Below are 13257 nucleotides of genomic sequence, written 5' to 3'. Positions count from 1 at the left end.
ACCCCCTCCCAACCGACAGCCAAGGAAAGATATATTTTCAATTCTTAGTCAAATTCGTTGAGAATTCAACCCATGAAACCATTCCTAACCCCATATCTATCCCCCCCACACACACACACGCTGATGCACAAGGGTCCTGCGATCTGCCAAGTCATTGAAGAGGTGATCCATGTCATCCCTGACTAGTCCACACCACTTACCACTGAGAAACTCAGTGTCTTAGTTCACGTTAGACCCTCTGTGTCTTGTGAACTTGAAGCTTCTGAACCACATTTGGAACACGGGGTTTTTTCCATAATTATAAGAATATGGTGCCTCCTAGGGTCTAAACTTACAATTTAAAAATGTAAGACTATTAAGTACCCATCCTCTCTGAGTTTTTTCCATCCCATTGGGAGTGATATTAGGAAGCAAATCAGAAGCCCCCAGATCCATCGTGACCTTTCCACTCTGCAAGAACCCCATTCCCTCTCTCTGCTTTTCAAAGGCATTCTCCTCCTTGCCTCCTCTTTACGACATACCTAATATAGTCTCATCAATGAGTTTGGGTCTAGAACTGACAAAATCAGGTGTGTTTAAGGAGCCAGTAAAGAAATACAAATGTGTGAAGCAGCTGTTGATATGACCAGGTGCAAAAGGCTGCAAGAAGCCAGAACATTTATGATTTACTTAAAGGCAATGTGATTTTTTTTTGACTATCTTATTCCAAATGTAATATTGGGTTCTCGGAAAAGTCATGATGTATTTTTTTCTATGTTTTTCATTGCAAAAATGCATCATGACTTTTCCAACAACCCAATGTGTCTTTCCTAAAATCTGTTACGTTTGTTTTTGGTAAAATTGGGAAGAATTGGGTTTCCCATGCTACTACCTTATACTTACAGTTCCCAAGACCCTGTGGAAAAAATGGGTTGCTTTTTCCCAAGTGCACTTTCATTTGCACTTTCACTTGCTATCACACAGCTAGATTACACTTTCCAGCCCCCTTGCATGTAAGTAGGTGAGAAGGTGACTATGACCAATGGAGTGCTGGGGAAGGGATGCTCACTGCTTCCAGGCTTGACCCCTAAATCCCCTGCATTGCTCTCATACTCTCTTCCCTCACACTCTGGCCGGATGCAGAATCCAGGACCCAGAGATACTGAGATCTGTAGAGAATTAAGCCCGACCCATAAATAACTGAATAGATTAAATCCATGCTGAACATTCAATTGGATTGTGATCTACAAGAGAAATCTTACATGGTACTAGGCCAAGGAAAGGGTGGAATTGTGTGTCACAGAAGTTGCCCTCCTACTCTGAATAATAATCACTGAGGCAAAAAAATTTCAAATCTTGCTGAAAATAGTAAGAACCTTACCTTTAAACCCTTGTATTAATATTACCTATTGATGTGTAACAAATCACCACACATGTAGCTGCTTAAAACAACACAAATTTATCATCTCAGTTTCTGTAGGTCAGACGTCTTGGACAGCCTGGTTAGATCATTGGCTGCATCTCACTTAGCTGAAATCATAGTGTGGGCCAGGTCTGTGGTTCTGAGGCTTGGGATCCTCTGTCAAGCTCATTCATTGTTGGAAGAACCCAGTTCCTTGAAGCTGTAGGTTTGAGATCCCTGTTTCCTTGACAATGTATGTGTACACCCTATTTGTTCTCTTTCTCAGGAGAACCCTAATACAGGTTTTATGGAAAATGATACCTAGGGGGACAGAATTTTAAAGATGACTTTTCTGAATTGGTGCTGAGGTTTCTAGAATTGGCTCTGAAATCTGATTAGATTTAAAGATGCTAATAAGTGTATTACCAGTAATAAAGAAAGCACTGATAGTCCATGGCATGATCTGGCAATGGAGATATGCAAACTATTGGACACTCCTATCAACCACTGATAAGAAGCAAGGAGCTGGGTAACTGCATAGGATGCTTTTGAACATTTTTGGAAAACTAATTAATATAATGAGATTGGCTGGTTACTCTTATTGTCACTGGACAAAGTGGTGAGATAAAATGAGGAGCTCAGGGATTTGAATTCCTGTGAGCCCTGAGGGAGAGGCACGCACAGAAGCTGAGACAAACAGTGAAAACTAAGAATTCAACAGAAGCAGGAAATACGAAGATGAAGACCACTAAGCAAATTAGTAGCCCAAGTTGCTCCCTTTGTATCCACTTCCCCCTTCCAAGACATATCTGGGACAGAAACAGGGTTTTATCATCATTCATGGGATAAGATCTAGAGCTATTATTATTTATAATTTAAAGAGCAAGAGAAAACGAGAAGACTTGAGGACCCCTGAGCAGGTGACATCTGGTTATACTAGTTGACTGCTCCTGTTGTATCTAGGATACGGATATGGATCTTTAAAAGGGGGCAGATTTTGCAACACAGAGAAAAATGAGAAACTTAAAAATAAAATTGAGCATCAGCTGCAGGAAGAGAAGAATAAGAGAAAGAGCACAGAGAGCCTTTCTTGGAGCGATCTAGCTGGGGAGTCAGACGAGAGCTGTGAGGAGGAGAGGCCATTATCCCACTGACTGCGAACCACAGAACTCTGACCGCTTGGATCATCATAACTTCCCTGCAATAGCTAGCAATAAGAAGCTTGAAATAAGAGCTTGACTTGGGAACACTGAGGAATTCAGGGATATTATACATTATTCTACAAGCCACCTGAAGGCCAGAGTAATTCTTATAAAGAGTAGGTTTTGGCAGATTAGAAAATACGAAGAAACCTGAGGATATGGGAAGAAAGGAAAGTGGTGCACAAATAAGTGTTATCTGTGAATTGATGGGCCTTAGTTTACTAGCAGAAGACTATGATGATCCACAGCCTCCCTGAAATGGAGAAATGAGGTAGAATAACTTCTCGACTAACTCATTGTGACATGTCCAATGTCCTTATCGCCAAGCTCATAAAAATAAATAGGACATTTAGCTGATAAAGAGCCAACCAAAATGAACTTTGGAAATAATGTGGACCTAAAGCAAAACAAAACACCTGACCATCCTGATTAAAAATGGTAATAATAATAGAAATATACTCAATGCTATTATTTTTATTATTACAATTTATTTAACATCCACTCCATGCCAAATACTTTAGAATTCACTCACAATAACCCTACAAGGTAATAATTATTATTTTCTACTTTTGGATAAGAAATGCAATATTTTAATACACATATAAGTTAATATGAATATGTAAGTTAATATATCACTTAGTCAAGGCCCCATAACTAATAAATAAAGGGAGGACTTGGGATGAATTTTAGGTTTTTATGTTCCAAAGACTGAGTCTTCTGCTGCAAACTAATTCTCCAGAATTTGTTTGCATAAATTAAAGCATAATAAAAACTTAAGGTTATCTTTTCTTTTTACCATTTGTCTGATACTAGCTATTACAACATTGTTCTAGTCATGGAGAGAGAGAGAGAGAGAGAGAGAAAGAGAGAGAGAGAGAGAGAAAGAAACTGGACAAGGTCCAGGGGAAAGCTAAAAACATGAGTGATGAAGATGAAATTGTATGTTATAAAATATTTGAAATAGAGTTTGCTTAACTCAGAGAACACTAACCCAACATCAGAGGATTTTCATAAAGGATGGTCACCATTAGGATTCTATGTCCACAGTGAATTAAATGAGGGAAGGTAAATTCAGAGAAAAGAAATCATAAGGGGAGTGGTTTTTAAAAACGTTCTAACTGGCAGGTGGCTAGAGGCTGTCACTCAGGATTTTCCATTTAGGAAGGCCTGATCTTATCAGGAAACAATAGAGGATGATAAAGTAAAGTGTATAAATGGACACAATTCTTCCCCTCCCTTCATCTATGTCCTTGCAATATGACAGTACAGATCCTCTCATGAAGATATGGAGTCTATTTCCTTACCCTTTTTTTTTTAGAACACACTTTATTTTTATGTTTACTATAAATATGTCTCTTCATAGAGTAATTGAATTGATTTTTTTTTAGTAAGCCATAGTAAAAATTATATAATAAGAGAAATTTTAAACTTCAAAGTATTCTCCCTGGGAATTCATACATTTATTCTAAATAATGCTGCTATTTTTCAAACTGCATTTAGAATCACTCTTGAGATTTTTTTAATACTATTTTATCTGCAACACAAGAAATTGTATCGTTTCATGTTATAATTAAATCACACATTTTAGAAACCAAATGCCATATTATCCAGCTTTATCATTCTATCTTCATGTCCAATTCTGGCTATGAAATATTTTTTATTGTTATTAAAAAGAAAATAAAAACACAGTCAAAAGATTAAGATTTCACTGAATGGAGGGTATCTTGATAAGTGAATAAATGAATGAAATACTAAGTGAATTCAAAAGTATATACTTTCAGTTTAGAAGATAATTTTAAGAGTTTTAAACTAATAAACCTCAGCATCAAAAGAATAATTTTGCATCCTCTGTACTTAGCCACCTAAGATGGGACTAGACTCATTTGCAAGAATAAGAGTTTTTATGCTTCTTCAAAAAACATCAGATCTTTCCTACATTTTATTCTAGCATGTTTGAAGCTTTACTTTTCACATTTCCACCTTTATATACTTGAAATAAGTTTTTGTGTATAATGTAAAGAATAAATCCAATTTTCCCCATATATGGGAAACCAATAAAAAAAATCAGATAGCTGTATAGCCATACTGTATAAATAGAAAACCGTGCTATATCCATAAAAATGAGTATAATGGCATGTCCTTTTACCAAAAGGAAGTAATTATATTGAGTAGCAAGTAATTATTTTAGTGAAAAATACAATTGCTTTTTCAATTTTATTCCATTCTAGAATTTTAGCTGAAGGAGATCTTAGAGACCATTTAGTCCAACCCATTCATTACTTCATAGGAGAGGGAAATGTGGCACAGAGAAGCCAGAAGCTGGATGACTTGCCTAAGTTTCCACAGTCATAGGTCTAATACTAGAATTGATCATTGATATGAAGTTCTCTCCATTACATCCTGGTGCAACTTTAACACGATTCATTTCATAGGAAACTTATATAGTATAAGGCAATTTTTAAATGTTAAATTATAGAATATGTTATTGTGTCTTTTGTGGACTTTAAAAAGATAAAGTACCACTGTTAACTTTGTTTCACATGCAAAAAACACTGTACTTTTTAAAAGTCACATGTGGGTGATTCAGAAATGTGGAAATGTAGACTTTTAAGGAAATTCAAGTTTCTTTTCCTCAGTCACACTGTTTTATTATTTTGCTTAACTAAACAGTGAAATCAGAGTGGTCATTTCTCAATCTATTCCATTTTTCACCTTGACACTAATACTTGCTGAGGGCTTTTCACTTATTTATTTGTTTTCATAGCCAGTATTTTTACTCTGTTTCCTTGGGGGATTTTTACAAAATATTTTAGAAAACCTTTATTTCTTTTGCATCTTCTGGTTGACCACCTTTTAGAAAAACATATTTCAAACACTCAAAGTCCTGAGAAAATACAAATTCTTATTTTTTGAATTGTGAACATATTAATTCCACTATAATTCAACAAATTCTTAATATTATTTTTGTATAAAACATGTTTATAGAAGACTTCCTTAGGATGATAAAGTATATTTAGTATTTGTATTCAATTGTTATTCTGTTGAATCTTGATTACTAGATAGACTGAGTATTCCACACTTGTCCCTTTTCATCACGAACCTCAACCTTAAGTTTCCAAAGCTCAAACTTTTGCGAAGTGACCTTGAAATACCTTTTCACATTGGGTGTACTGCCTTTCTACATAAATTGACCTTGCGATATGGAGGGGTGAGAGTTAGTGAGAGTATAGGAGAACTGCTTCACTGAAACCCCAACCATAGTCTTCAAAAATATATCGTCACATCCACAGAGGGAAAACTAAGGGAAGCACATCATCTTTGGTAGACACATCAGTAGGCTGAACATGACTGAGGGAAGAATCAGTGAACTTAAGGATGTGCCAATAGAAGTTCCTTGTTAAATCAAGAAAACAAGAACTGTCCAGCTGTCCGAAGGTCATAGTTAAATATTTTTGGTGTCCTCAATATTGTTCTCACAATTAGGTCATGCTGATGAATACGTTCTTGGGTTCCAGTGGAGGGACGGTGAATGTCAGAGGCGTACGGCGGACAGGCTGAGGTATGTGGCTTCCCGGTGAGAGACAGAGGACAGTTGGCATTGTGTGCAGGCCCTCCTCCTATGTAGCCACTATTTTCTCACCCTTTGGATCTGCATTGTCCATGCAATTTGCTTAGGTTAACGGTACATTAGCACACATGATTCAGCAGTTTTGAAAAACATTCGTGAATCAGAGGAGAGCCAATTGTCTGCCAACTGCCAGATACATGATTGAGGCCATACTAAATCATCTAGCTCTGGCCACTTCCCCAGTTAACCGCAGACGCATGAGAAAACCTGGAAGAGAAGAGCTGGGCTCAACCAGAACAGTGGAACCCCCCATATGATCCACAGAATTGTGAGCAAAATCAAATGGTGTTTGGTTGAAGCCACTAAGTTTAGGTGTGGCTTCACGGCTAAAGCTAATTAAATCAGATGGCAAAAACAACAAAAGTGACAGGCTACATAGACACTATGTCTACTTCAAGCAGCGGCTAATTAATGTTATGGCCTGTGGGGTCTCTACCTGCCTGAAGACAGAGAACCAGAACAAATGTTCAAAATACTCATTTATTTGGGACTTGAAATGTCTTTATAGATCATCTAGTCTAAGCTGATCAAGGCACATATACGGAAGCTGAAACCAAGAGAGGGGGATTGAGTTTCCCAAGGTCACAGTGAGTTTTTGACTGAACCAGGGCTACCAGTCAGGTTCTCTCATCCCTTTACTCACTCACCTTCTTGAGTCCTTGACTAGTCCAGAGGTTCCATGGCTCTGTGACTCTATGATTCTATAATTCTAAGATGCAGCACAACAATGCCAGTGCTCCACGCAGCCTTGGTGCAGGAGAAGAACATGGTCTAGACTGAAGTACCAACTAAACCATCTTTTCACTTCAAAGCACCAACTACGCCATCATGGATTCAAACACTGAGCGCCATCCTGTGTTTCTAATATTTCCTCCAGAGGTTACTGTTCCCAAATTTCAGTCCATGGACTACGGAGCTACCACCTATGAGTCTAGCATTCCCTTTCCAAAATTCCTTGCTACAAACGTGAAAATCTTTGGGGTAAGTAAGATATGCCCCAATGCAAATTCTACTGAGGGTGTGTTATAGGTGTAATGTTTGTGTTTCCCCAAATTCATATTTGAAACCATAATCCCAACGTGGTAGTATCTGAAGGTGGGGTCTTTGGGGAGTAATGACTTCATGATGGTGGGACCTTCATGAATGGGATTAGTGCCCTAAGGGGTCAGAGAGTTAGCTAGTTCTCTTTTCATGTGAGGATAGGACAGAGAAGTCGGCAGTCTGCAATCCAGACGAGGGTCTTCACCAGAATCTGACCATTCTGGCACCCTGATCTCAGTCTTTTAGCCTCCAGAACTGTGAGGAATAAATTTATATTGTTTATAAGTCACCCAGTCAATGTTACTTTCTTATAGCAGCTCAAACGAACAAAGACAGAAACTGGTACCGAGAAGTGGGGTGCTGCTGTAACAAACACTTAAAAATGTGGAAGCAGCCTTGAAGCCGGGTAATGGCTAGAGACTAGAAGAGTTTTTAGGATCATGTTAGAAGAAGCTAATATTGTGATGAAGGGGCTTGTAAAGGCAATTTTAGTGAGAGCTCAGAAAGAAAAGAGGAGTGCCGTAGACAAAGGCACCATCTTAGAGAATACCCAAGTCATCCTGGACAGAATGATGGTAGAAATATGGATAGGGCAGGCCATTCTGGTGAGGTGTCAGATGAAAATGAGGAACATGTTATTGGACACTGGAGAAAAGGAGATCCTTTTTATAAAGTGGCAAAGAACTTGGCAGAACTGTGTTTGTGCTCTAGTGTTTTGTGGAAGGGAGAACTTGCAAGCCATGAAATTGTATATTTAGCTGAGGAGGTTTCTAAACAAAGTGTTGAACAATTGGCTTGGTTCTTCCTGACTACTTACAGTAAAATGCAAGAAGAGAAAAATGACTTGAATACAGAATTATTAAGCAAAAGTTAATTAGAACTTAAAGATTTGGAAAATTCTCAGCCTAGCCATATTGCAAAAACTGAGAAAGAGTGTTAGGAAGGGAGCATGAGGGGTGTGGCCAAAGAGCCTTTTAATTAGGAGGTTAGTGTGGGTGCGAACCAAGAACTAAAATCAGCCACCCCACAGGCAAACTGTCAGTTTGAAGTAAAGGGGAAGAGGACAGAAGGAAAGCTGTCAGATTGCTTGGATTTTACAGAATGAGGCAGTAGAGCTATCGGGCCGTGAATGCACATTGTTCTTTAAGACAAGGGAAGAAGAACGCTAAAGGTGATTCAGGCATCATCAAGGCCACCACCAGGGTTTCAAGAGGCCAGACGACCTCTGCTAAAAGCCACAGAGGAAGAGCCACCAGAACCCATGTGGACTGGGCCGGCCAGAGCCTATGGACCCAACCTCTGTCCAGTGTAGCTGTAGGAACAAGACCACTACCCCACTGGGTCCTGAAAGAAAGACCACCATCCCATTGGATCCAGAGGGCAGAACATCAAGCCATAAAGGATTATTCTGAAGCCTTAAGACCTAGTGGAATTTGCATTGGTTGGGACCCATCACCCCTTCTTTCTTTCCGATTTCTCTCTTTTGGAATAGCAATGTCTATTCTTTTTTTATTATTATTATTGTTACTTTCAGGAGTACAGAACAATGCAATAGTTATCCTTTTCACCCTCACAAAGTAACAACCCCCCTCTCCCCATCGATTGCCCTCCCCCCCCCGATATCATGCTTATCTATTACAATTCCATTGACTCCATTCCCACTCTCTACTCCATGTCCCGTGACTATATGTATATATAATTATAGTTGACATACAATATTATTCAACATCAGCTTCAGAAATACAGTGTGGTGGTCAGTCCTCTACACCGACTATGAAGTGGTCTCCCCCACAAGACATGAGTCCATCTGGCCCCCTAAGAAATATTTACAACATTATTGATTATATTCCCCAGACTGTCTTTTTCTATCCCTGAGGCCATATTTTACCAATTTGTTACCAATTTGTATTGTCTCATCCCTTCCTCTTCTCCCTCATCCCCACCCCCTCCCAACTAGCAACCCTCAGTTTTTCCTCTGTGTCTCTATGCCTGTGCTGCCATTGTATTTTGGAAGCACATAACTGGAGCAGCGGTTCTCAACCTTCCTAATGCCACGACCCCTTAATACAGTTCCTCATGTTGTGGTGACCCCCAACCATCAAATTATTTTCATTGCTACTCTATAACTGTAATTTTTCTACTGTTATGAATCATAATGTAAATATCATTTTGTTTTCCGTCTTAGGTGACCCCTGTGAAAGGGTTGTTCGACCCCCAAAGGGGTCGTGACCCACAGGTTGAGAACCGCTGCTTCAGAGGTTCACAGCTGGAGAGGAATTTGCCTCAGGATGAATCGTACCTCAAGCCTGACTCAATATCTGATTTAGATGACATTTAGATGAGCCTTTGGACTCTAACTTTAAAGTTGATGCTGAAATAAGATATGACTTTGGGGCTGTTATGACAGAATGAAAATATTTTCTGTGTGAGAAGGACATGAATTTTGGGGGACTAGGGGCAGAATGTTATGGACTACATGTTTGTGGTCCACCCAATTCATGTGTGGAAACCCTAATCCTAATACGATGGTATTTGGAGATGGTCTTTTGGGGAATAATTAGATCATCAGGGTAGAGTTCTCAGGACTGGGATTAGTGCCCTTCTAAGAGGCCACAGGGCGAGCTAGCTCTCTGTCCACCACGTGAGGATACGACAGAGTTCAGTCTGCTGCTGGAAGCGGTCTCTCACAAGAACCCAACCTTGCTGGCACCTTGTTCTCAGACTTCCAGCCTCCAGAAGCAAGAGAAATAAATTTCTGTTGCTTATAGCCTACCCAGTCTATGCCACTTTGTTATAGAAGCATAAACTAAGACAGGGGACAAGGGGAGATAGAAAGGGAAAAATATCTGATGGCATAATAGTGGATACTTGTTACACATTTCCCAAAACCCATAGAATGTGCAACACAGAGAAAGAAGAGAAAGGGTTAAAGGGAGAAAAGTGAACTCGTTTTTGGACATATTGAATATAAGGTAACTGTGGGACATTCAAGTAGGGATGTTTGTCAGGAGCTAAAAATGTGGGTCTGGAGCTGAGGAAACTAATATCGTTTATAGCTCACCTACTAACAGGAAATAGTTGCTATAAAAGTCAATGAGATTAGTCAGACTGAGAAAGGTGGGCTGGGAATGAAAGAGAGCAGAGGATAGACTCATACATTCCACACCTTCCATTCTTCACGTCATTCTCATCCATCTCCCCTAGCATTCATCAAACCACTGCTTGGCATTGTAGTGCATCACAGGTGTAGAAAGTGCATTTGTAGTGACATGGGAAGAAAAAATAGAAAAGATGGGGAGTGCTCTGAACCCACAGATGTGATAATTCCTCCACGGGCTCAGAGGGTTCATTGTCAACAGAAGGGTTTTCTAACAATCCACTTCTGCTTGAGGCCAGGCTGGTCCAGTGATTTAGAATCCACTGCTTCTCAAACTTTAGCATGTATATGCTAAAGACTTGGAGGTTTCGCCCCAGCTTTATTGAGATGTAGTTGACATCTAACATTGTGTAAATTTAAGGTGTTCAATGTGATGATTTGATATACACATGTATTGCAAAATGTTTACCACAAAAAGTTATCACACCTTTCACCTCACATAATAACAATTCTGCTGTTATAGTGAGAACATTAAAGCGCAACTCTCACAGCCCATTCAAGTATAAGATACAGTATTGTTAACTCTAGTCATCATGCTGTACGTTAGATCCTAAAACTTATAATTGGAAGTTTGTACCCTTTGACCAATCTCTCTCCATTCTGCCCACCACTTTGCCCCTGGCAACCACCATTCTATTCTGTTTCTATGAGTTTGATGTTTTTAGATTCCAAATATAAAGGAAAACATACAATATTTATCTTTCTCTGACTTATTTCACTTAGCATAATGCCCTCTAGGTCCATCTGTGTTGTTGCAAATGGCAGGGTTTCCTTTTCTTTTTATGCTGAATAGTATTTCATTGTATATACACACTACACTTTCTTTATCCTTTCATCCATCAGTGAACACATAGGTTGTTTCCATGTTTTGCCTATTGTCAATAATATTGCACTGAACACCACGACAGTGCAGTTATCTATTCAAGGTAGTGATTCCATTTCCTTTGGATATATAGCCAGAAGTGGGACTGGTGGATCGATCATATAGTAGTTCTAGTTTTAATTTTAACCTGGGGATTCCATTCAGTTAGTATAGGATTGGGCCTGGTAGTTTGCATTTCTAATTCCCAAGTGATCCTACAGCTGCTGACCCATGGACTATATTTTCAGGAGTATTGATTTAGATAGTTTTACCTTTTACCAAATACCAGCTAGAGAGGTATCAAGAAAATGCCTGAGTGCATCATAAAGGGGCTTCTGCTATCCTTCCCTTATTTATAAAACAGGGCAATTGTCAAATCCTTTTACAAAAAGGAGATCTAAGTTGTCGAAAGAACCCACCATTTTGCTTTTTCTTCACCATGTCTTTTTTCCTCTGTTTACAGACTATCCAGATCTTGTTTGGACTGATGAACTTTTCCTTTGGAGTTATTTTTCTTTTCACCTTTGAAAACCCATACCCAAGGTACCCCTTTATATTTGTTACAGGGTATCCATTCTGGAGCTCCATCTTGGTGAGTATAGTCAATCGAGCTCAATTTTAATCCATGCCAACAGGCATATAAGAGAATTCTTAGTTGTAAAATGAGCTACATTCAGCTATATGATAGGCTGTGAAAAGTTAAAATAAAAATCAACCTTGTTGAAATTATTTTCCCTTTAATTCATCAGAGTTACTGACATCCCATATTGTGTCTTGAAGTTCCTTTGGGAATATTTCTTTGGGTCTTGAAGTCATTTATCCATGCATTCATTCAAAGTTAATTACTTTTTATTATAAGCCAGATACATAGGGGAAGGCAATGAGGATCCAAAGTTAATATATGTGGGCCCTCACTATGAAAACCAGTGTGAAGTCACCTCAAAAAATTAAAACTAGAACTACCACATGATCCAGCAATTTCACAGCTGGAAATATATCCAAAGGAAACAAAAGCACTATGTCAAAGAGATATCTGTACCCCCGAGTTCATAGCAGCATTATTTACAATAACCAAAACATGAAAAAAAACCTAAGTGTCCATCTATGGACAAATGGACAAAGAAGTTATGATCTAAATCTAGGTATAATTGGATAGATATAGATATATTAGGTAGATAGATATATAGAAAGATAGATAGAAGATAGATAGATAGATAGATAGATAGATAGATAGATAGATAGTGGAATATTATTCAGCCATAAAAAAGGATACCCTGCCACTTGTGACAACCTGGATGAAACTTGAGAGCATTATGCTAAGTAAAATGAGACAGATTGATAAAGACAAATATTGTATGTTCTCACTTATATGTGGAATCTAAGAAAAGAAAGGAAAGAGAAAGAGACCAGATTTGTGGTTACCAGAGGCAGAGAGTATGAGAAAGATGAAGGTGGATGAAGGTGGTCAAAAGTCACAAACTTCCAGTTATAAGAGAACAGAGTACTGAGGATGCAACCTACAACTCTATACAAGGTGACTACAGTTGACACTGCTATGTGATATGAAATTTTTTTAAGTGAGTATATCTGAAAAGTTCTTCTCGCCACAAGGAGAAATACAGTTTTTTCTTTATTTTTCCTTTTTTGTGTCTATATGGGATGATGGATGTTAACTAAACTTATTGTGGCGATCATTTCATGATCTATGTAAGTCAAATCATGCTGCACACCCTAAACTTATTCAATGGTGTCTGTCAATTGTATCGCAATAAAACTGGGGGGAAAACAAACACCAAACAAACAAAAATAATAATACATGGGCTCTTCCTTCAAATACCTCTCAGTCTAGCAAGAAAGAAAACATGTAAACAGGCCATTTCCAGGCAGTGTGACAAATGGTATCACAGAGATGTACAAAATGCATATGTAAAACAAGATGAAGGATCAATTTACTCTTCAGAGAAGTGAGAAGGCTTCTCAGGCGTA

At 38.6% G+C, this 13257-nt stretch overlaps 1 protein-coding gene across 4 annotated transcripts in view; it reads left to right on the top strand.

Moving 5' to 3' along the window:
* Positions 1–13257, top strand: part of MS4A5 (membrane spanning 4-domains A5) — a 48371-nt gene that overhangs the window by 23839 nt on the left and 11275 nt on the right. For 2 of the 4 annotated variants that reach the window (XM_019656021.1, XM_019656020.1), the window contains exons 1-2: positions 6725–7192; positions 11735–11863. In XM_019656021.1, the coding sequence (XP_019511566.1) occupies positions 7040–7192; positions 11735–11863 (282 nt within the window). In that variant the 5' untranslated portion in view covers positions 6725–7039. Of the gene's footprint in view, positions 1–6066; positions 6143–6724; positions 7193–11734; positions 11864–13257 lie in introns of those variants that run through there. The other 2 variants (XM_019656022.1, XM_019656023.1) reach the window with 2 other exon arrangements.

The sequence above is a fragment of the Hipposideros armiger genome, unplaced genomic scaffold, assembly GCF_001890085.2.
Source record: "Hipposideros armiger isolate ML-2016 unplaced genomic scaffold, ASM189008v1 scaffold_253, whole genome shotgun sequence".
Lineage (NCBI taxonomy): Eukaryota > Metazoa > Chordata > Mammalia > Chiroptera > Hipposideridae > Hipposideros > Hipposideros armiger.
The sequence above is the reverse complement of the archived record's forward strand: the minus strand, read 5'-3'. Positions and strand labels throughout refer to the sequence as shown.